We start from the raw sequence: 23,792 nt of genomic DNA, 5'->3' as shown, positions 1-23,792 counted from the left end.
AAAAAAAAAATGTTAAATGAGACATGCGGTGTGGGGGGGGTGCCTGGTGTGTGCAAAGCAGGGCTTGGTAAATAGAAGCTGCCTCAGTAGTATTTTAGTCGTTCACCACCATGACCGATAGCATCATTGCACCTGCTTTCGTTTCTGGGTCCTTGTACGTCTTTACCTCTCTGTGTTACTCATAGTTCCTAGGAGGGTGGACAGAAGGATTCCTGCTTGTCAGGGTCATTGTGAAGTTGGAATAAGTCATTGTAAAAGTGCTTGACTTCAGGAAATGCTGTTGTAGTGGTGATGATGACTCTTCCCAAAGAGTGCCAAGGTGAAAGTTGGTAGGAAGGCCTTTCAGAGCCATGTAAGTGTGGCTGACCCAGCTCGGGGCCCAGCCCAGATGGTACCTTGTAGCAAGTCAGTACCGGACATGTATCTGCTATTCCAGAGTAGTGGCCCAGCCCCTCCCTGCTGAGACTACCTCACCCACACAGGTTTGCCTGGGAGAAGGGTCAGAGGAGGTGTTGGCTGCCCGTAGTGCCAAAGCCCATGCGTGCTCCCCAGGGAGGCCCCCTCTGTTTCATCTGTGGGGCTCTGGGCCAGTTACCAGCTTCTCTGATCCTTGACTTTCTTAGCTCTACCAGGCCAAGCTTTCGTAGACACACACATGTAGTAACTGCATATGAGGCATGTGGCACAAGGCCTAGCGCTTGGTAAGCTGCTCGAGTGGTGGTGGCTGCTCTATAATTTTGCTTTGGATACGAATCATTATTTTCTACAAGCTGCTGAGTTCACGCTGGGGTCCACCCAGAGCAGGGTCAGTCAAGCCCCGGCCCCTCCCTAAGGACAGCGTGGCTCACCCCCTGCTCTGGGGAGGAGGGGCCAGAGCCACATGCCAGGCCCACAGGCCCTGATAGTGTCACGATGATGTGTCCACTCCTGCCCTTGTGACAGGTTGGTGTGCCAGGGGAAGGGGTGCAGGGTAGGCAAGCCAGCTGAAGCCCCACTGTGTGTCCGCAGGCTATCTGGGAGAATCAGTTCTATTACCTCTTTGGCTTCCTGTTCCTTGTTTTCATCATCCTGGTGGTATCCTGTTCACAAATCAGCATCGTCATGGTGTACTTCCAGCTGTGTGCAGAGGTGAGGAGAGCAGGGCCAGGAGGCGGGGGAGGGAGAACTGGATCCAGCATTGAACGGGTTGGTGAGGCTCTGTGGAGAGGCTGGGTCCGGGCTCTTCATGTGGCCCTTGCTTCTGGTTCTGAGCTCTTGGGCCAGTACATTGCTGTGCCTCTCCCAGCCTCCATGTATTTAACTGTACCCTGGGGCTAATGAGATACCTTCCAGCTTAGTTGTGTGGTTGTGTGGGGTACTCACCACAGCTAGATGAGAGGACAGTAGATTTGCCAATGCCAGGTCCACTCCAGTAGTAGTTTCTCCAACAGGCTGATGCACACTGGGTGGCCTGTCCTCCCTCTGGGGACTAGCCATTGGCAGAGTAGGTGAAGCCAGGGTTTGGGATGAACAGTTTGGGCTGGGACCCTGTCTCCTCCATGAGTAGCTCTGGGTCTTGGGCAGGTTGCTTAACTTCGTGCCATCCATTCCTCCTCCATATGATGGGGTGAGTGAGAGGACCTACCTTGGAGGCTGCTCTCAGGATTAAGTGAGTGGATTCATCTATAGCACTTAAAATGGTGCTGGCCAGCCAGACGCTGTAGCTCACGCCGGTAATCCCAGCACTTTGAGAGGCTGAGGTGGGTGGATCACAAGGTCAGAAGATCGAGACCATCCTCGCTAACACGGTGAAACCCCATCTCTACTAAAAATACAAAAAATTATCTGGGTGTGGTGGCATGTGCCTGTAGTCCCAGCTACTTGGGAGGCTGAGGCAGGAGAATCGCCTGAACCCAGGAGGTGGAGGTTGCAGTGAGCCAAGACCGCACGACTGTACTCCATCCTGGGCAACAGAGTGAGACTCCGTCTTAAAAAAAAAAAAAAAAAAAATAGGGCCTGCCACATGCTAAGCATTTGCTCGAGAAATGTTAATTACTTTTTTGTTGATTTTTTTTTTTAATGAGGTATAAACAGTAAAGTTCACCCTTCTTTGTCCACAATTCTGTGGTTTTTAGAAATGCATACAGTTGTGGAACCACCATCACAGTCAAACTGTGAAACGTTTCCATCACCCTATATGTTACTGCTCTTACCAGAGTCTTCAGCCCCTCAAGCAACTGTGAAATTGGTAGGAAGGGGTTCTGCCCCAGGACAACACTGACCTTCCTCTGTTTCCTCCTCAGGATTACCGCTGGTGGTGGAGAAATTTCCTAGTCTCCGGGGGCTCTGCATTCTACGTCCTGGTTTATGCCATCTTTTATTTCGTTAACAAGGTACTGCCCTCCTTGAGGAGGTCCTCTTAGTCCTCGTAGGGTAGGAAGGTCAGGAGGAGGATTCTGGGAGAAAAACCCAAGTGCCTGAATCTTCCTTTTCCATCCAGAATGGAGAGGACCAAAGCCACCTAGAACTGTTCCTGCTCTAGAAGATGGATCTTAGTAGGAAAGAAAGAATCTGTATTCTGTATGTTTGGGAGACAAAGGCCATCAGGATACGTGACAATGTGAATAATACTTGTGAAACTTACGAAGTATAGCCATGGCCAAAGCAGGACTTGAAAGCAGTATGTCACCTGCAGGGCTCTTCACAGGAAATAAGAGGGACTAATAACACTTTGAGAGAAAGGAAAATATGAGAGTAACATGAAAGAAGAAAAGTAGAAAGGAGTTAATAAAGATAAAAGCACAAAATGCTGAAATAGCCTAAATAGTAGAACCCAAATTTAGGGCTGCAGGCGTCCTGGCTCTGCAGGTGTCCTCTTCTTCACACAAGTACTGTTCAATCCTGCAGAGTAAGGAGAGGATGGGAAAGTTTTTCGCAGGCATCTTGGAGCCCTCCTTGCTCTGTGACCCAACAGAGGTAATGTGTGGCCCAATAATAAGAGGGAGCCAGGCTTACCTGACTACGGCAACTCACAGAGCCCATTGTCCCCAGAGAGAGGCATGGGCAAGAATACAGATGTCCCCACGACATTTTTACTAGATTCATACATGATACACAAACCAGATGAGCCATTGAGAGGAATTTGGAGGAGCCCTGTTGGGCCCCTCACCTCCAGAACTAACACTCAAGACTTACTCTCACCTGCTGTACTTTGGGTCTCCAGAGCCCAGAAGCAAGCAGTCCTCTGCGGCAGCCAGGCGTTATTTGCAGGTCAGTTGATCGAAGCTGGGAATGCCATTTCCCAAAAACAATCAAGTTGGAAAAGACTAGAAGGATCATTTAGTGTGGTGCTGCACCCCTGCCTCCAGTCTGGTGACTGTGCCCCTCTTCTCTAACAGTCTCAACAGATGATTCTCCAGCTCAGGGGTCAGCAAACTGCAGCCCCCATGTTTCTGTAAATTTTTATTGGAACACAGCCATGGTCATTCATTAACATACTGTCCATGGCTGCTTTCACACTACAGTGGCAGAGTTGAGTAGTTGCGACAGGGACCATATGGCCTGCAGAAACTAAAATACAATCTGGCCCTTTAAGTAAAAGATTGCAGACCCCTGCTCGCCTACATCCAGCAACAGAGAAGACACTCCCTCCTAACACTCCCATTCTTTCTGGACAGCTCCTATCATTATCAAGGTCTTGATTCACACTGCAGTCTCCCTTGCTGTGACTTCCATCTTTAGACCTTAGTCTTAATTCTGGGATCATCTAGAACAAATCTAATCTCCCTCTTCTATAGCCCATATTAATCAGAACTCTCATAAGTGGCAAGTGACTAAAACTATTCAAAAAGAATGTATTTGCTGATATAACTGGAAAGACTAAGAAATTGGAGTTCTAGCCTCAACCATACTTAGATCCAGGGTCTCAAAAATATCAGGGCTCAATCCCAGCACTTTGGGAGGTCGAGGCAGGTGGATCACGAGGTCAGGAGATCGAGACCATCCTGGCCAACATGGTGAAACCCCATCTCTACTGAAATACAAAAAATTAGCCAGGTGTGGTGGTTCACGCCTGTAGTCCCAGCTACTCAGGAGGCTGAGGCAGGGGAATCGCTTGAACCCTGGAGGCGAAGGTTGTAGAGCCGAGATCGTGCCACTGCACTCTAGCCTGGATGACAGAGCAAGACTCCATCTCAAAATAAAATAGAAATAAAAATACGCACACATACATACCAGGGCTCTGTGCCCACACCTTAGCCCTGTGTATCTTTTTTTGACCTCAGTCTACAGGCAAGATCTTTTCACAAAGTAGAAAGATGGCCAGTGGCAGCCCTAGAGTCTACTCTTTCCAGCTTTGCAGCCCTAGAGCTAAAAGACTATCTTTCCTCTACTATCATACGTCAGCCAGTGAATACTCTTGCTGCTCTGCTCGGGTGACATGCCCAGTGCTCACTGTTTTCCAGGTCCAATAGCATAACATATTCGGGCAGACTGGCTTAGGTCTTGTGCTAGGATTTTTTTTTTTGAGATGGAGACTCGCTGTGTTGCCAAGGCTAGAGTGCAGTGGTGCGATCTTGGCTCACTGCAGCCTCCGCCTCCCAAGTTCAAGCAATTCTCCTGCCTCAGCCTCCTGAGTAGCTGGGGTTACAGGTGCACACCACCACACCTGGCTAATTTTGTATTTTTAGCAGAGACAGGGTTTCTCTATGTTGGCAAGGCTGGTCTCAAACTCTTGACCTCATGTGATCCGTCTGCCTCAGCCTCCCAAAGTGCTGGGATTACAGGCGTGAGCCACCGCAGCCGGCTTATTTTGTGCTAGGATTGATGGCCCCAACGGGACCAGGTATTTTGAGTGTGTTCCTCAAAACATCTGGAAGATGGAAGACAAGGAACACGGTTAGACAAAAACTAGAGATCACATCACAGCCTCTTGTTCTTCCTCCCTTCTGCTCCAGTCTTCTTGCTCTACTCAAAACATCTCTTCCTCCAGCCCTGGTGCCTTATGTATAAAATGAGGAACTTTCCGTCTCTGCCTCTTTGCCTCATCCCTTACCTCCTTTTACCACTGTTCTGCTCCTTGTCCCTCCCCCACTCCTCTCCCCACCTCCAGCCACAAGAATGCATATAAGAAGAGATGGAGGCTGGGTGTGTGTGGTTCACACCTATAATCCCAGTGCTTTCAGAGGCCAAGGTGGAAGGATTACTTAAGGCCAAGTGTCTGAGACCAGCCTGGGCAATAGAGCAAGACACTATCTCTAGAAAAAATAAAAATTAGCTGGGTGTGGTGGCACACACCTATAGTCTGAGCTACTTGGGAGGCTGATGCACGAGGATCCCTTGAGCCCAGGAGGGTGAGGCTGTAGTGAGCTGTGATCATGCCACTGTACTCTAGTCTGGGTAACAGAGGGAGATCCTGTCCCTTTAAAGCAAAGGGGTAGAGGGAGAGTTGCAGGGCTGAGTCTGAAAACATGGCCTTCACCCCATAGGCTTAGGAGAGGGCTTCAAATGGTGACCTATATTGTTTTCTTTGTTTCTTTACTGTTTTCTTCTGGGCTGCTGGCATTCCGTGACCATGTGTCTGCCTGTGAGTCCTGGGACAGGCCCTACTCAGGCCCTGGGCATATCTTGATACCAAGGTTCCACATTAGTTCCATTTGTAAATAACACAACACAGATCCCCAGCATCTCCGCCCAGCCTCTAAACTCTATCCCAGTTAAAAAGGAGTCCAAAATGCTCCAAGATCAAAATCTCTGTGAGATGCTAACAGAAGTGACAAGCATTCTGGGGAAGAGAGGAATGAATGAAGGCTGAGGCGGACTGATGGGGCTCCTGGTCACCCATCAGCTGGGCATCCTGGACACCCCTCCCTTCCACTGCCCCACCCACTCTGACTGCTGCTCCAGCCATCCAGGAGTGTTGCCATACTGATCCAGGGACTGTGGGGGACCAGGAAGGGCACAGCTATGGCCATTCCTCTTGTGGCATTCTGACCCTGGCCCCTGAGGCTGTGTGCATTAGGGCAATACACAGGCCTGGTCCAGATGAAGCAGAGCTGTGCCCAGGAGCCCTGCCTGCCCCTTGCCACCCACTGGAGCACACCCCTTCCCCTGGCCAGGCCTCAGTTTCCCCATGATATCAGTGAGGGTGGGGCCCCAGTTTGCCATGCAGCCTGGCACTAAGCACGCACCCTGTCTTCTTTCTGCTCGCGGCCGCAGCTAGACATCGTGGAGTTCATCCCCTCTCTCCTCTACTTTGGCTACACGGCCCTCATGGTCTTGTCCTTCTGGCTGCTCACGGGCACCATCGGCTTCTATGCAGCCTACATGTTTGTTCGCAAGATCTATGCTGCCGTGAAGATAGACTGATTGGAGTGGACCACGGCCAGGCCCGCTCCATCCTCGGACAGGAAGCCACCCTGCGTGGGGGACTGCAGGCACGCAAAATAAAATAACTCCTGCTCGTTTGGAATGTAACTCCTGGCACAGTGTTCCTGGATCCTGGGGCTGCATAGGGGGCGGGAGGGCCTGTAGATAATCTTGCATTTTTCTTCATCTTATTCCAGTTCTGTGGGGGATGAGTTTTTTGTGGGTTGCTTTTTCTTCAGTGCTAAGAAAGTTCCCTCCAACAGGAACTCTCTGACCTGTTTATTCAGGTGTATTTCTGGTTTGGATTTTTTTTTTTCTTCTTTGTTTTAACAAATGGATCCAGGATGGATAAATCCACCGAGATAAGGGTTTTGGTCACTGTCTCCACCTCAGTTCCTCAGGGCTGTTGGCCACCCTGCGACTAACTGGAAGAGGACATGCCAGAGCCTCAGTGAGGTTCCGAGCCTCCCCCTGCCCATCCTCACCACGGAGGCCACGACAAAGCACAGCTCCAGCCTGGACAGCACCCTCAGTGCCAGCCAACCTCTGCCAGACCTCTCTTTCCCTCTTCTCCCCAGCCTCCTCCAGGGCTGCCCAAGGCAGGGTTTCCAGCCAGGCCTCGGGGTCATCTTTTCACCAGGAGCAAACCCAAGTCTTAGTTGCTACAAGAAAATCCCCTGGAAGTACTGGGGGCCAGGTTCCCCAGACAGCAGGAATCACCCCTATTCAGAGCAGCCGGAGTTTGCTGGACCAACAAGGAGGAAGAGAAGAGACTTGCAGTGAACTGTTTTTGTGCCAAGAAACCCTGGACCTGGGGCCAAGTATTTCCCAAGCCAAGCATCCACTTGTCTGTGTCTGGGAAGGGATGGCCAAGGCCGCTAGGGTCCTTACCCCTCGGGATCGCTCCCCGGCCCTCTCCCCAGGAGGTACCACTCTCCAAGGTGTGCTGGCAGTGGGCCAACTTCAGGCAGGACAGGGAGGCCCAGAGATCACAGATCCCCTCTTGAAGTGGCCAGGCATTCTCTCCCTGCCCTCTCTGGCCTCCGGGGTCATACTCACTTCTTTAGCCAGCCCCATCCCCTCCACCCGACACCTGAGTTCTTGCCTCCTCGTTTTGGGGACACCCAAAACACTGCTTGTGAGAAGGAAGATGGAAGGTAAGTTCTGTCGTTCTTTCCCCAATCCCCAGGAATGGACAAGAAGCCAACTTAGAAAGAAGGGGCTCACATGGCTGGCCTGGCTCCTCCATAGACCCCTGTTCTTAACCTCTGCCCACCTGTGCATGTCATCACAAACATTTGCTCTTAAGTTACAAGAGACCAAATCCACCCAGGGATTAGGGTTCAAGTAGCAGCTGCTAACCCTTGCAGCAGCCCTTGTGGGGCTCCCAACACAAGACAAAGCTCAGGATGCTGGTGATGCTAGGAAGACGCCCTCCCTCACTGCCCCACATTCTCCCGGTAGCCCTACCAGCCTCACCCATCAAACCAGTGAAGTTCTCAATCTTGCCTCACAGTGACTGCGGCATCCACCAAGCATCAGGTTGGAGAAAAGGGAACCCAAGCAGTAGAGAGCGATATTGGAGTCTTTTGTTCATTCAAATCTTGGATTTTTTTTTCTTTTTCCCTAAGAGATTCTCTTTTTAGGGGGAATGGGAAATGGACACCTCATAAAGGGTTCAAAGATCATCAATTTTTCTGACTTTTTAAATCATCATCATTATTATTTTTAATTAAAAAAATGCCTGTATCCCTTTTTTTGGTCCAATTGTAAATAAATATGCCATTGTCCTACTGTTTGGTCTTGAGTCTCATGCAGGGGTTGGAGGTCTGAGGTGAGACACCTTCCCCGAGTGGGTTTAGTTGCATAGTTTCCCCCGAAGCTCAGTCTCATGTCAGACTCCTCCAGGGCTCAAGCCGCTGCTGTTCCCTGCCTGATACAAGTCCATTGCCTAGCCCCTCCATACTAAATTGCAGTCGTTTGCTCTTCTGATCCCACAAGCGGGAAATGGCAGTCAAGTGTGTTTTGGTAGCAGTGAGATCTGGTTTTGGATTCCCAGCTTCAGTGTTTTACTGTCAGCTTATCTCACTCTACAAAACCTAGTTCTTCAATTGCAAGCAATAGAAATGTCGGTCAAACTGGTTTTAGTCCAAAAATGAATTGATTAAGTCGTCAAGGATTTTGTTGATTTTGCTTCAGGTCTGACTGGATCCAGGGGCTCAAAGGATAGCCTTAGGGCTCTTTCGCCTTTTCCACTGTGCTCCTCTCCGGCCTCCCTCTGTCCTGTTATCCACAGTCTTCCTCCTGATGGGTGAGGCAGGGAGGGCAGGATGTCAATCACTCCAGGCTTACATGATCCACTTGGGTATGCCAGGGGGTTGGGGTAGGGGAAGATGTCCCTTCCACTTCAGTTTATTCTATATAGAGAAGTTTCAGGAAACATTTCTGATTGGCCCAGCTTGGATTATTATTTGCATGTCTTGCACCAATCACTATATCCAGGGCGATGGAGTATGATCTGGGGCCACTTTTCCTGACGGTGTTGGATATAGCAAATTTCAGCCCCACCAGGATTACTTGGAATGGTTGATGAGGAAAGAACCATTTCCCATGGTAAGGGATGTGAAGCAGACCAAAACAGTGGCCTGTTACCTCCCACCCTCTCTAACCCTAAGCCTCAGTTCCTCATCTGCAATGGGAAGGTGCTTGTTACTATTTATGGAGTACTTCCTGTGTTCTGATGTTCCAAACACTTTCCATGAGTTAGCCCATTTAATCTTGGATATGTTACAAGATAACAACCTGCCTCTGAGGCAGGTTCTGTTATTAGCCCCGTTTTACAGAGGTGGTCGCAGAGGCACCCATGAGGGATGGAGTAGCGTTCACCTGGGACAGCCAGACTTCTGAATCTGTCCTTCCAACCTCTCTACTATAGCCGCCTTTGGAAAGGGCTGTGCGTGTGTGTAAAATTGTATGTAATTGATGTAAAATGAACTGCACAGCTTGATAAGTTTTCATACATACACCCATGAAATTATCACCACAATCTCGATAGTGAGCATACTCAGGTTTCCTCATGCCCTTTTTTATAATCCTGCCCTCTAGCCTCTCACCATCATGCTTGTCCCCTCTAAACCTCATGTCGAAATTTCATCCCCAGTGTTGGAGGTGGAGCCTAATGAGAAGTGTTTGGGTCATGGGAGCAGATTCCTCATGAATAGATTAGTGCACTGAGGGAGGTGGGAGCAGAGGAGGTGTTCTCTCTTAGCTCCTAAGAAAGCTGGTTGTTAAAAAGAGCCTGGCACCTCCCTGCAACCCCTACTTCTCCTCTCCCCTTGTTATCTCTGCACATGCCAGCCAGCTCTCCACCTTCCACCATGAGCAGAAGGAACTCACCAGAAGCAAATGCCCAATCTTGAACTTTCCAGCCATCAGAATCATGAGCCAGACTGGGCACAGTGGCTCATGTCTGTAAGCCCAACACTCTGGGAGGCTGAAACAGGAGGATCACTTGAGGCCAGGAGAAGTTCAGCCTGGGCCACAAAGCAAGACCTCATCTCTAAAAACAAATTTTAAAACATTTTTTAAAACTCATGAGCTGGCCGGGCGTGGTGGCTCATGCCTGTAATCCCAGCACTTTGGGAGGCTGAGGTGGGCAGATTACCTTAAGTCGGGAGTTAGAGACCAGCCTGGCCAACATGGTAAAACCCTGTCTCTACTAAAAATACAAAAATTAGCCGGGCATCGTGGCACACGCATGCAATCCTAGCTACTTGGGAGGCTGAACCCAGGAGACAGAGGTTGCAGTGAGCCGAGATTGTGCCACTGCATTCCAGCCTAGCCTACGGAGCAAGACTCTGTCTCAAAAACAAAAACAAAAACAAAAAAAACTCATGAGCCAAGTAAACGTTCTTTTTCTTTATAAATTACCCAGCCTCAGGTATTCCTTTATAGCAACACAAAACAGACTAAGACACCATCGCCAATAAGCCGCTGATCTTTCTGTCACTATGGATTAATTTGCATCTCCCAGAGCTTTATATAAGGAGAATCATACACGATATATTATGCTATATATATATGTGTGTATATATGTGTGTATATATATTTTGTACATTATATATATTTATTACGTATATATTTTATTTATATATATGTGTGTGTATATATATATTTTTTGAGACAGAGTCCCACTCTGTCGCCCACGCTGGAATACAGTGGCGCAATCTCAGCTCACTGCAAGCTCCGCCCTCCGGGTTCACACCATTCTCCTACCTCAGCCTCCCAAGTAGCTGGGACTACAGGCATCCGCCACCATGTCTGGCTAATTTTTGTATTTTTAGTAGAGGCGGGGTTTCACCATGTTGGCCAGGCTGGTCTCAAACTCCCGACCTCAGGTGATCTGCCCACCTCGGCCTCCTAAAGTGCTGGGATTACAGGCGTGAGCCACCATGCTCAGCCTGTCTGACTTTTTCATTCAGCATACTTAGTGATTCATCCATGTTCTTATGTGTGACTATAGTCCATTTCTTTTTTATTCCATTGTATGGAATTTGTTTATCCACTCATCTGTTGATGGACATTTGGGTTGTTTCAATTTGGGCTCTTACAAATAAAGTTGCTATGAGCAAGTGAAGCGTCAATAGCTGTATCATATGGTAGGTGTATGGTTTTGGACTTTTTTTTTTTTTTTTTTACTTTTAAAATGGTTTTATTTTATGTGCAAATAATGAACAGATGTTACACCCATAAATTCTACTCTCCAAAAACAATTAGGAGCTTCTTAAAAGAAAACCACATAATAAATTTTTAAAGGCACTGGGATTCCTCTGTTTGTAGATCATTGCTAGGCTAGAAAAATAAAGTTTGTTCTACCAGGAATCACAAGTTAGAACTGACTATTCTCCAAAGTGGAAATCCTAGAGTGTAATGTCATTCCAGGCAAAGATTATTCAGTTCTCATACCCAGCATCCACAACTCCCTATCAGAAGGGTTAAACTAGGTTAAAACAGTCCGACATAATTAGGTGTCATCAAACAATGCCATTATGCTCTTCTAAGATGCAAATAAATCAAAACAGGAAGTACTTAAAATAATACTTGATGCTGTCATACAAATTGTTAGTTCCTTGCTGTATCTCCCCTTCTATAACATTAATAAAGGGAATATCTTACTTCAAAGAATATTTTATTTTATACATCGCTAGCCATGAATTTTTGCCATTAGTTTTTACACAAATGCTGCCTAATGCCATTAGCCAAACGGCATAACCATTTTACGTCCACCATTCACTTCTATAGTTATAAGTAGAATTTTCATGATTTACATATGTACATCTATCAGGATTTAACACTGAGATACAATCTAATATCTGTAATATCTGATGTTTTAAAGTAGATAGCAATGTAGGAAAGATATATTTTAATCACTTTTCATTTAAGCAACCTTATGTTAAAAAAAAAAAAAAAAAAAAGTTCAGTAGTTCCAAGTCTCCAAAGGACATTTTCAAATGTATGTAAAGAAATGGTTACAGATTTGTCCATGTCCACATCCTGTTGTAACCTCTGTACCATTTTCTCTTCCAACTCCTTCCCTTTGGCTGCAAGAGGGGCTCGGATAAGATGGATGTTTTGCTTGACTCCTTTGATATCCTGAACTTCCGTAGCTCTTTATTTTTCTTCAGTCTGTTCATTATAAATTTAGCTTGGCGTTTCTGTTTGATCTCTTCAACTGTCTTCATTGCATCAATAGTTTTATTCCATAGCTCTCGCCGGTATTTGATAAGTTCATGTCTACGTTTTTCAAATTTAAATGAATTAAAATCTGAACACCTTGCAATCGTTGCAGACAGACATCATGCCGTGGCCAGGGTAGATGGGCCCCGAACCGAAATAACACTTCTCCATATGCATGTTGAACCCGCATGGGTCCCCACCGACCAAATGCCAGGCTTCAGAGGAAGTCAGGTGTATGTTTAACCTAAACTGCCATGCTCTTTTCTAAGGTGGGTGTATCGTTTTACCATCAGCAGTATACAAGAGTTCCAGTTCCTTTATATCCTAATAACGCTTGGTATGGTTAATATTTTTAATTTTAGCCATTCTTGCAGGTATATAACATCTCATAATTTAATTTCTATTTCCCTAATGACATGTTGCACATCTTTTCATGTGCTTGTTATTGTTGGTGACAAATATATCTTCTTTGGTGAAGTAGATATTCAAATTTTTGTTCATTTATATTAGGTTTGGGGTCATTGTCAAGTTTTGAGAGTTATTTATGTATTCTGCAGACAAGACTTTTATCGGATAAATGCTTTGCAAAGATTTTTCTCTTAGTCTGTGTATGGCTTGCGTTTGCATTGAAATCTGTGTCTTTTGAAGAGCACAGGTTTTTTATTTTGATGAAGTTCAAATTGTAAACAATTCAATTAAACAGTTTAAGTAAATAATTTAATTTGTTCTTTTTGAATTTTTGGTTTGTTTGATTTTTGAAACAGGGGTTTCACTATGTTGCCCAGGCTGGTGGTCTCAAACTCCTGGGCTCAAGCGATCCTCTGGCCTCAGCCTCCTGGGTAGCTGGGATTACAGACACATGTCACCATGCCCAGCTCCTTTTATGGATTTTGCTTTTTGGTGTTAGACATCTTTGCTTAACTCAAGGTCACAGTGAATTTCTCCTGGGTTTTCCTTTTTTCTTTTTTGTTGTGGAAGAGTCTTGCTCTGTCGCACAGGCTGCAGCGCAGTGGCATGATCATAGCTCACTGCAGTCATGATCAAGGATCAAGTGATCCTCCCACCTCAGCCTCCTAAATACCTGGAACCACAGGCATGCACCACCACGCCTGGCAAATTTTTTTTTTCTTTTTTTGTAGAGACAGTGTCTCACCTTGTTGCCCAGGCTGATCTCAAATCCCTGGGCTCAAGCAATCGTTTTGCCTCAGCCTCCCAAGTAGCTGGGATTACAGGCTCAAGCCAAACTGCACCTGGCTTGAATGTCTCTATTTATTTATTTATTTGAGACGGAGTCTCGCTCTGTTGCCCAGGCTGGAGTGCAGTGGCGCGATCTCAGCTCACTGCAAGCTCCGCCTCCCAGGTTCACGCCATTCTCCTGCCTCAGACTCCCAAGTAGCTGGGATTACAGGCGCCTGCCACCATGCCTGGCTAATTTTTTGTATTTTCGGTAGAGAATTTTCCCAGCACTTTGGGAGGCCGAGGCAGGCAGATCAACTGAGATCAGGAGTTCGAGACCAGCCTGGCAAACACGGTGAAACCCCATCTTGATCCTTGATCACTTGATCACTTGATCCTTGATGATAACTGCAGTGAGCTATGATCATGCCATTGCGCTGCAGCCTGTGCGACAGAGCAAGACTCTTCCACAACAAAAAAGAAAAAAAGAAAACCCAGGAGAAATTCACTGTGACCTTGAGTTAAGCAAAGATGTCTAACACCAAAAAGCAAAATCCATAAAAGGAGCTGGGCATGGTGACATGTGTCTGTAAAAATACAAAAATTAGCTGGGTGTTGTGGCATGTGCCTGTAATCCCAGCTTCTCCGGAGGCTGAGGCAGGAGAATCACTTGAACCCCTGGGAGGCGGAGGTTGCAAGTGAACCGAGATCACACCACTGCACTCCAGCCTGGGCAACAGAGCAAGACTCTGTCTAAAACAAAAAAGGAAACTGTATACTCATTACACATTAACTCTCCATTCTCCCCTCCCCCAACCCCTGGTAACCACCATTCTACTTTTTGTCTCTGAATTTGACTACTGTAGGTGCCTCACATAAGTGGAATCATACAATATTTGCCCTTTTTGCCTGCCTTATTTTACTTAACATAACGTCTTCCAGGTTGATCCATGTTGTAGCATGTGTCAGAATCTCACTCCAGCCAGGCACAGTGGCTCACACCTGTAACCCTAGCATTTTGGGAGGCCAAGGCGACTGGATCACCTGAGGTCAGGAGTTCGAGACCAGCCTGGCCAACATGGCGGAGACCACCCGGTCTCAACCAAAAATACAAAAATTAGCCAGGCATGGTAGCATGCGCCTGTAATCCCAGCTACTTGGGAGGCTGAGGCACAAGAATCACTTGAACCCAGGAGGCAGAGGTTTCAGTGTGCTGAGATCAAGCCACTGCACTCCACTCCAGCCTGGCCAGTAGAGGACAGAGCGAGACTCCGTCTCAATAAAAAACAACAACAACAACAAAAAACCTCATTCCTTTTATAAGGTTAAATTATCTTCTGTCATATTTTGTTTATTCATCCATCAATGGACATTCGGGTTGCCTTCACCTTTTTGCTATTGTGAATAATGCTGCATTGGTATACAAATATCTATTTCAGCCCCTGATTTCAGTTCTTTTGGGTATATACCCAGGTATTGTTGAATCATATGGTGATTCTTTAATTTTTTGGGGAACTGCCATATTGTTTTCCACAGTGGCTATGCCATTTTACACTTCCATCAGCAATGCATAAAGGCTCCAATTTCTCCATAGCCTTGCCAATACTTATTTTCTGGTTTTTGTTTTGTTTTTTTGGTTTTTTTTATAATACCTATCCTAGTGTAGATGAAGTGGTATCTCACTGTGATTTTGATTTGCATTTATCTACTTATTAGTGATGTTGAGCATCTTTTTGTTTGCTTATTATTTGTATATATTTGAATAAATGTCTAATCAAGTTCTTTGCCCATTCTTTTAATCGAGTTGCTTTCTTGTTGCGCTATAGAAGCTATTTGTATACTGTGTATATTAAACCCATTATCAGGTATCTGATTTGCAAATATTTTCTCCCATTCTGTGGGTTGCCTTTTTACTCTCTTGATAGTGTCCTGTTATGAACAAAAGTTTAGTTAATGTATTTAGAGACAGGGTCTTGCTGTGTTGTCCAGAATGGAGTACAGTGGCCGTTCACAGATGCAGTGATTGCACTCTGCAGCCTCAAACTTCTGAGCTCAAGTGAACCTCCCACCTCAGCCTCCCAAGTAGCTGCAACTGTAGACATGGACCACCAAGCCTAGCCAAAAGTTTAATTTTGATGAATTCCAATTTATCTATTTTTTCTTTTGTTGCCTGTGCTGTTGGTGTCATATCCAAAAGATCATCACCAAATCCACTGTTAATGAAACTTTTCTCCTATGTCTTCTTCTAACAATATTACAGTTTTAGCTCTTAAATTTAGGTCTTTGATCCATTTTGAGTTCATGTTTGTATATGGTATATGGTCCAAATTCATTCTTTTGCATGTGGATATTCATTCTCCCAACACCATTTGTTAAAAAGACTGTCCTTTTTCCATTGAATGGTTTTGGCACTCCTGTCAAAAATCTTTTGACCATATATATGAGGGTTTATTTAATTTGTTGAACATATGGAATAAAATTAGGGTAACTTGCACTTACCTGCCCATTTTAACATCGGTTTCAGTTGTGGGTTATGCTTGCTTATTTCCCTCATTATGGATTGCATTACCTTCTACTTTGTAGGACTGATAATCTTTGATCAGGTGCCAGACATTGTGAGTTTCACCTTGTTGGGTGCTGGATGTATTTGTAATCTGTAAATCCTCTTGGGCTTTCTTCTGGGACACTTGAGTTACTTGGAAACGGTTTAATCCTTTTGGGTCTTGCTCACACAAGAATTTTTTAGGCAAATCCAACCAGTGCTCATTCTAAAACTAATTATTTGCAATTAGTGAGGCAAGGCCTTCCTGAGTCCTCTCAACACCCCACGACACTCGGCATGGCTGGTGGGAACAGACAGTCCCCACCCAGTGAGCAGCGGGCACTGTTCCCTAAATCCTTCCTGATGGGCCTTTCCTTGGCCTTGCGTCCTTCACACACATGTGCTCATCAGTACCCTGTGGGGTTTCAGGGGTGCCTCCACAGCTCTCCAGGGGTTTCTCTCTAGGCAGCTGTCTCCTCTCTGGCACTCTGTGCTACACACTAATGTCCTACACACTTTGGTTACCTTGCCCTGACATTTAGTGCCGTCTCCTCAACTCATGGTGTTCCCTGGCTCCACTTTAATTCCCCATCCCTGTGTTGCAGCCTGAAAACTCTCTCTCAAGGCTGGGGGCAATCACAGGGCTCACCTTTGTTTCCCATGTCTGGAATCTCTGTCCTTTATCATTCAACGCCCAGAGCCTTGAAAACCACTATTTCATGTATTTTGTCTAGTTTTACTTTGGTTTCAGGTGGGCAGATGTATCTGATCCCTGTTACTCCACCTTGCCTAGAAATAGAAGTCTCTGCACTGCCTTTTTTTTTTTTTTTTTTTTTTGACACAGAGTTTCACTCTTGTTGCCCAGGCTGGAGTGCAGTGGCATCATCTCAGCTCACTGCAACCTCCACCTCCTGGGTTCAAGCGATTCTCCTGCCTCAGCCTCATGAGTAGCTGGGATTACAGGCACCTGCCACCATGCCCAGCTAATTTTTTTTGGATTTTTAGTAGAGACAGGGTTTCACCAAGTTGGCCAGGCTGGTCTCAAACTCCTGACTTCAGGTGATCCTCCCACTTTGGCCTCCTAAAGTGCTGGGATTACAGGCGTGAGCCACTGCGCCCGGTCTGCACCACCTTTTTTACCTGTAAGATCACAGGGCCTCTGTGAACAACTGTATGAGGGATTTTTTGTTTTGTTTTGTTTTGAGACAGGGTCTTGCTCTGTTGCCCAGGTCAGAGTGCAGTGGCACAATCTCAGCTCACTCCAACCTCCACCTCCTAGGTTCAAGTGATCTTCCCACCTCAGCCTCCGAGTAGCTGGGACTACAGGTTACCACGACCACACTCAGCTGAATTTTTTTTTTTTTTTTTTTGACACAGAGTTTCACTCTTGTTGCCCAGGCTGGAGTGCAGTGGCGCCATCTCAGCTCACTGCAAGTTCCGCCTCCCGGGTTCACACCATTCTCCTGCCTCAGCCTCCTGAGTAGCTGGGACTACAGGTGCCTGCCACCACACCCGGCTTTTTTTTGTTTTGTCAGGGTTTCACCGTGTTAGCCAGATGGTCTCGATCTCCTGACCTCATGATCCACCTGCCTCGGCCTCCCAAAGTGCTGGGATTACAGGCGTGAGCCACCACACCCGGCCACACTCAGCTAATTTTTATGTTTTTTGTAGAGACAGGGTTTCACAATGTTGCCCAGGCTGGTCTCAAACTCCTAGACTCAAGCGATCTGCCCGCCTTGGCCTCCCAAAATGCTGGGATTACAGGTGTGAGCCACCACACCCAGACAAGTTCTCTGAAGTGAAAGAGACACTCACACAATAGGTGCTCAATCCCTCCTCACTCACCAAAGGAGAGTCTAAAGGGCCTGCCTCCTAGGAATCTTAGTTTGGCAGTGACTTGGCTCAACTTAAGGAACTTTCTAGCTCCAGAACCCTTGCAGTTGGACCTGTGCTAGCCTAGAAGTCAGCACCCTCTAACCCTGAGGGCCATCATGGGGTGAAAAGCCAAAGTGTGACTGTGAGCACCTACAGACAGTGGTCTTAGCTTGCCTCTAGGCACTGGACATTAGGAGCAGACATCCATTCCCCATCAATGCTTGGTCTACCACTACCCTGCTCCCCCTTGCCAATAACTAATTCAAGACTGGGCATGTGACCCAGTTCTAGTCAGTAAGGTATAGGACCAGGAAAATCTACAGTGGCTTCTTGGAAAGGCTTCCTCTATCATAACAGGAGTCACGGTAAGACACAGTCTCCCTTCTCTGGAGTTGCCATACTCCAGTGTGGACACTTGGGGCTGCTGCCACCATCGTGGCACCAACCTGAGGATGGAACTAACAAGAAGGATGGCAGATCAGAAAAGGCCCGAACCTGGACGCATCACTGAGCTGATGGATCAAAGAGCCCCAATGTCTCGCTCCCCTCTGAATATTCATATAAGGAAAAAAGACTTAATTAGCGGTTCAGTTAGATGCCACCAAAAGCATTGTCACTGAGCTGGCCACCTGGAGGGCTAGAGGTGCATGTGGAGGAGAGCACCTTAAAGGTACTCTTACCTCCTGCTAAGGAGTTCTGACTTTCTCCTTTGGATGAGAAAAGGGCTGATAGCTGTGAAAAGACATGCCCAAGGCCATGCAGGGGGAAGTGGCAAGAGCAGCCCCGCACAGGCCTATCAGCCTTCCAGCGGGTGCCTGGTGCACTACAGCCCTGTGTCCCAAGATCCTGAGTCAGCTTTGATGGTGGGGCCTGTGGGTGGAGGCCTCAAAGTTCACCGACTCCAGTCAACGTTTAGTTCTGCTGGGCAAGAGCAAGCAAGCACCGGGGACTTCCTTGAATTTTTGTGCTGAAATGGTATCCTTGGAGGAAAATATCAAAGTCCCCCAAGCTGTAATCAAGGCAGTTGCAGATTACAAGTAATTGCCATAGTTTCGGGACAGATTTTTCTCGATTGAAAAGAGCCTGTCCAAAGTTCCTTCCCAGCCAACAGAACAGGGCAGGCACCTGAGACAGAGGGGAGCAGAACCCTGGAATCCAAGGCTTGTGTTCGCTTTCCACGCCAGAGCAGGAAGCCCCCTCTGTACCCTGGCCTCGTTCCTCCATGTTTGGAGCATGTGGAGGTCACATGGCCATCTCTCTGTAGTAGGGGTCAGGAATGGGCCCTGGGACATTTATTGCCTCAATTCTGAGACTGCCTGGAAAAGTGCGGTACTGCCTTGAGCAGTAGAGAGTTCCTATCCCTAGAGATACAAGCCCTGGAAGGGCCTTCAGCAGGCATCTGATGCCTTCATAGGTGGTCGCCTCACCCACCAGGAAGACCCTCCTGAACCTCAACGATGTGACGCATTCATTCATTCATTTCACAAAGAACTTCCTGTGCCAGGTGCTGTTCTAGGTAAAGGGGATTTAGCAGTGAATAAAACAAAGACCTACTGGGTGAGGTGGCTCACACCTATAATCCCAGCACTTTGGGAGGCCGAGATGGGCAGATCACCTGAGGTCAGGAGTTCGAGACCAGCCTGGCCAACATGGGGAAACCCCATCTCTACTAAAAATACAAAAATTACCAGGTATGGTGGTGCATGTCTGTAATCCCAGCTACACAAGAGGCCGAGGCACGAGAATCGCTTGAACCCAGGAGGAGGGGTTGCAGTGAGCTGAGATTATGCCACTGCACTCCAACCTGGGTGACCAGATCCAGACTCCATCTCAAAAAAAAAAAAAAAAAAAAATCCCGAAGAGTGTAGAGAAAAAAGCAGATAAATAAAATGAATATATAATATACCAGGTGGTTGTTAAGTGCTACAACAGAAAGGGGACAGAGAGTGACAGGGTGAGTTTTAGAAAGGGTGGTCAGGGAAGGCTTCCCTTGAAGAGGCGTAACTAATGTTTGAACTGATAAACCTTAATGAAGGCAGGAGCCGGCCATGCAAACACCTGGAGAAGCAACGTCTAGGCAGAGGGAAGAGGAAGCAAGGTCTCCAGCCAGGTTTGAAGACTAGCAAGAGGCTGGTGTAGACCGGGCATGGTGGCTCACACCTGAAATCCTAGCACTTTGGGAGGCCAAGGTGGGCAGATCGCCTGAGCCCAGGAGTTCAAGACCAACCTGGGCAACATGGTGAAACTCCATCTCTACAAAAAACACAAAAATTAGCTGGGCATGGTGGCACACACCTGTAGTTCCAGCTACTCAGGAGGCTGAGGTGGGAGGATCACCTGAGCCGTGGGAGGTTGAGGCTGCAGTGAGCCTTGATCGTGCCACTGTACTCCAGCTTGGGCAACAGAGTGAGACTCTGTCTCAAAAAAAAGAAAAAGAGGATGCTGGAGCTGGAAAGTGGTCTGGAGGTGGAGAAGCATAGGAGATGAAGTTAGATTGGTGACTGGAGGTGAGATCAGGAGGGTCTTGCAGGCCAGGCAGGGCATGTTGGCTTTTCCTCTGTATATTGCAGCCATTGGGTTTGGAGCAGAAGGGCATGGTCTGACTCAGGCTTAGAGAGCCACACTCTGCCTGCTGCACCCACATAAAGCCCTGGTGCATGGTAGGTGCTTAAGAAACATTGGTGATTATTATCAATGTTCTTCAGCTGCACCATTGGACCCTGGAGCTCACTGAGGGCAGGGGCCAGAATGGTCATCTCATGCCTATTATAGTTGGTGCTAAGATAGTTGGTCCTAAGACTGTAGTGGGCTGGGGCAATCATGGAGGACTTCCTAGAAGAGCTGTAGCCTAAATGGACAGATAAGGTTCAAACTGAAGATACTAGGGGTCTATAACTGCAGACACTCCTCCAGACGTGCCCTGTGAGATCACTCCACCTCTGAACCACGCCTGATACCCCACCCCACTATCCACAGGATAATACCTTGGCTTGGCATTCAAGAGTTCCTGTTTCAGAAAGTGGCCTCTTCAGGTATTGCTCTTGAAAACAATAATAAAAGATAAATAAAAGAAAAAAAGTGGCCTCAATCTACCCATCAGCTTTGCCTCTCCCAAGCAGCCAAACCCACGGCACATGCTCTACATTAACCACGCCGCACATTTGCCCATCCAGTGCCTTCGCTCACATTGTTCGCTCTGCCAGGAATTCCCTTCTCTGGCTCCACTTTCTAAACTACTGCCTATTCCTCAACACCTAGCTCGTGACCCAACTTCAGAGAAGTCCCCACCCTCTGATCCCACATCGTCACATACCTGGTGAACTATAAGCCACGTTGGATGCAGTTGGGTTTTGTCTCCTTGGATGACCATTGGGTACCAGTTACACCTCTTGCCCCGGTGTAATTATTAGTCGTGACCCTTTCACTCCCAGATATGTTCCAGCTGGATGGCAAATTAAACAGTCACCCTTCACCACCCACACCTTTCTCCACCCAACTGAAATCCTTTGGGTAGGAACCATGCCTTTGTCAGAGCCCGGCACAGTATTCTGAACGCTGGAATAAAGTCAGTCACTCATACCAGTGATCTTTGAGACACTGGACACTAAACTATGGGGAAGCAAAGCAGCAGAAACATGTGTGCTTGTTCTCCTGCCACATGTGAAAGGAGGTGGAAGAAGGTAAGAAAAGATCATTTCAGAGAGGCCAGGTGCGGTGGCTCACACCTATAATACCAGCACTTTGGGAGGCCGAGGCGGGTGGATCACTTGAGGTCAGGAGTTTGAGACCAGCCTGGCCAACGTGGTGAAACCCTGTTTCTACTAAAAATACAAAAATTAGCCAGATGTGGTGGCGGGCGCCTGTAGTCCCAGCTACTAGGGAGGCTAAGGCAGGAGAATCGCTTGAACCCAGGAGGCGGAGGCTGCAGTGAGCCAAGATAGCACCACTGCCCTCCAGCCTGGGGGACAGAATGAGACCCTGTCTCAAAAAAGAAAAAAAAAAAAATCATTTCAGAGAGTTACAAGTGACATGGAAAAAGTCATGAAGGGAGTGGTAGAGGCTTATTTTGGACAGGCTGGGCAGGGAAGGCCTCTGAAGTGGCGTTTGAGGTCTGAATGAATTGAGGGAGCCATGAGATAAGAATATCTGCAGGAGGAAAATCCTAGCTAGGGGAGAGAAAAAAGCAAGTGCTAAAATCCTGAGGCTGGAACATGCTTAGTGTGTTTAAAGAACAGCAGAGAGGCCAGTGTGGGGGGAGCAGAGAGAGCAAAGTGGAGGTGGATGGGAGACGCTGGGAGGGATCAGCAAATGCAGGGCTTTGTTGCCTGCAATAAGGAATATATATATATATATATATATTTTTTTTTTTTTTGAGATGGAGTCTCACTCTTTCACTCAGGTTGGGGCACAATGGCAAATGGTGTGGTCTCAGCTTACTGCAACCTCTGCCTCCCAGGTTCAAGCTATTCTCCTGCCTCAGCCTCCTGAGTAGCTGGGATTACAGGCACCTGCCACCATACCATACCCAGCAAATCTTTCTATTTTTAGTAGGGACGGGGTTTCATTATGTTGGCCAGGCTGGTCTCGAACTCGTGACCTCATGATCCACCCGCCTCAGCCTCCCAAAGTGCTTGGATTACAGGCATGAGCCACCGCGCCCGGACTATAGATACATATTTTTAACCAGTGTAGAGTTTTGGATGGGGAAGTAACATGATCTAAGTTATTTTTCCCCCAGACAGGCAATTTTTTATTTTTTATCATGCATATAGAAAACAAAAGTGTCACAGATCCCCTTGTGACTGGACAAAGCCACCTCAGGAATATTTCTCTGCTTAAAAGAAGCGTTGTCAGTTACAGTGATGTCAATTACAACCTGGCACAAAATCATCAAGACCATCAGGGTCACAGAATTCTTTCTGGAGGTTATCCTTACAGAACATGGTCACAGCTTCCAGTCTGAAGTCCAAGAAAACCGGAACTCTGCTTCTAAGTACAAGGTTATGGTAAAGGCCCCAACAACCTGACAACAATTGTGAATAGTCACATAAGTTCCCAAGTGGCATAAAAAATGTACACTGACAATCTTGCAAAAGTTCTCAACTAAAAGCAACAAGCAGGCCTTTACAGCATAATGCCCCAATGGGCTGAAACACAGGAGGGGATGCATAGGGTCTTACTTAAAAGCAGCAGAAGAAAAGCTTACAACATTAACTTTCTACACACACAAGGTCAGACCAAGAGAGAAAAGCTTTCAAGTTGCAGTGTTCTGTTATTCTTCTAGTTTACAAAATGTATTGGTGAATCAAAAATGTTAGCAAGGGCTGGGCACGGTGGCTCACACTTGTAATCCCAGCACTTTGGGAGGCCAAGGTGGGAGGATCCCTTGAGCCCAGGAGTTAAGACCATCCTGGGCAACAAAGCAAGACCCTGTCTCTACAAAATTTTTTTTTAAAAAAGCTGGGCATAGTGGCATACACCTGTAGTCCCAGCTACTTGGGAGGCTGAGATGGGAGAATTACTTGAGCCCAGGAGTTCGAGGCTATGATTGCATCACTGCACTCCAGCCTGGGCAACAGAGTGAGACCCTGTCTTGAAGAAAAAAAAAATCGGACAGGCACAGTGGTTCACACCTGTAATTTTAGCACTTTGGGAGGCAAAGGTGGACAGATTGCTTAAGCCCAGGAGTTCAAGATCAGCCTGGGCAACATAGTGAGACCCTGTCTCTATTTATTAACCAAAATCAAGGGCTCTCCTCCTTCCACCATCTCTCAGTCATCCTGCCTTTTCAACTGGCTCTGGCTCCTTTTGTACTTCCCTGCCAAAAGCACCCTCCACATTATTTTGTGATAAGGCCTCCCCAGGTCCTAGGGAACAGAAGATAAGGCCTTCCATGGGAAGGGGCCTGCATATGGTCACCACCACCCCTTCCCCTAAAATGAAATGGAGACAAACAGCTCTGCAAGCAGGGGGAGGGGGGGTGGGCAGCTTAGCTCTTGTACCTAGAGGGGTTTAGACTTGGTGGAAGGGTAAGAAAGAGTTGGGGTTAGTCTAAAAGAACACAGCATAAAATGGAATATTAACTATCCCCGCCCTGGGGACTTCCTGGTCTCTCTGT

At 47.1% G+C, this 23,792-nt stretch overlaps 1 protein-coding gene across 2 annotated transcripts in view; it reads left to right on the top strand.

Annotated features, from left to right (window-relative positions):
• TM9SF4 (transmembrane 9 superfamily protein member 4) overlaps positions 1-8,140 on the top strand; it is a 65,724-nt gene extending 57,584 nt beyond the window's left edge. For both annotated transcript variants that reach the window (XM_011979783.1, XM_011979784.1), the window contains exons 15-17: positions 1,009-1,128; positions 2,283-2,372; positions 6,196-8,140. In XM_011979783.1, the coding sequence (XP_011835173.1) occupies positions 1,009-1,128; positions 2,283-2,372; positions 6,196-6,345 (360 nt within the window). In that variant the 3' untranslated portion in view covers positions 6,346-8,140. The remainder of the gene's footprint in view (positions 1-1,008; positions 1,129-2,282; positions 2,373-6,195) is intronic.
• Positions 8,141-23,792: the final 15,652 nt, after the last annotated feature.

This window comes from Mandrillus leucophaeus, unplaced genomic scaffold (assembly GCF_000951045.1).
Source record: "Mandrillus leucophaeus isolate KB7577 unplaced genomic scaffold, Mleu.le_1.0 Scaffold206, whole genome shotgun sequence".
Classification (NCBI taxonomy): Eukaryota; Metazoa; Chordata; class Mammalia; order Primates; family Cercopithecidae; genus Mandrillus; species Mandrillus leucophaeus.
This window is presented reverse-complemented; position numbering and strand designations above follow the sequence as displayed.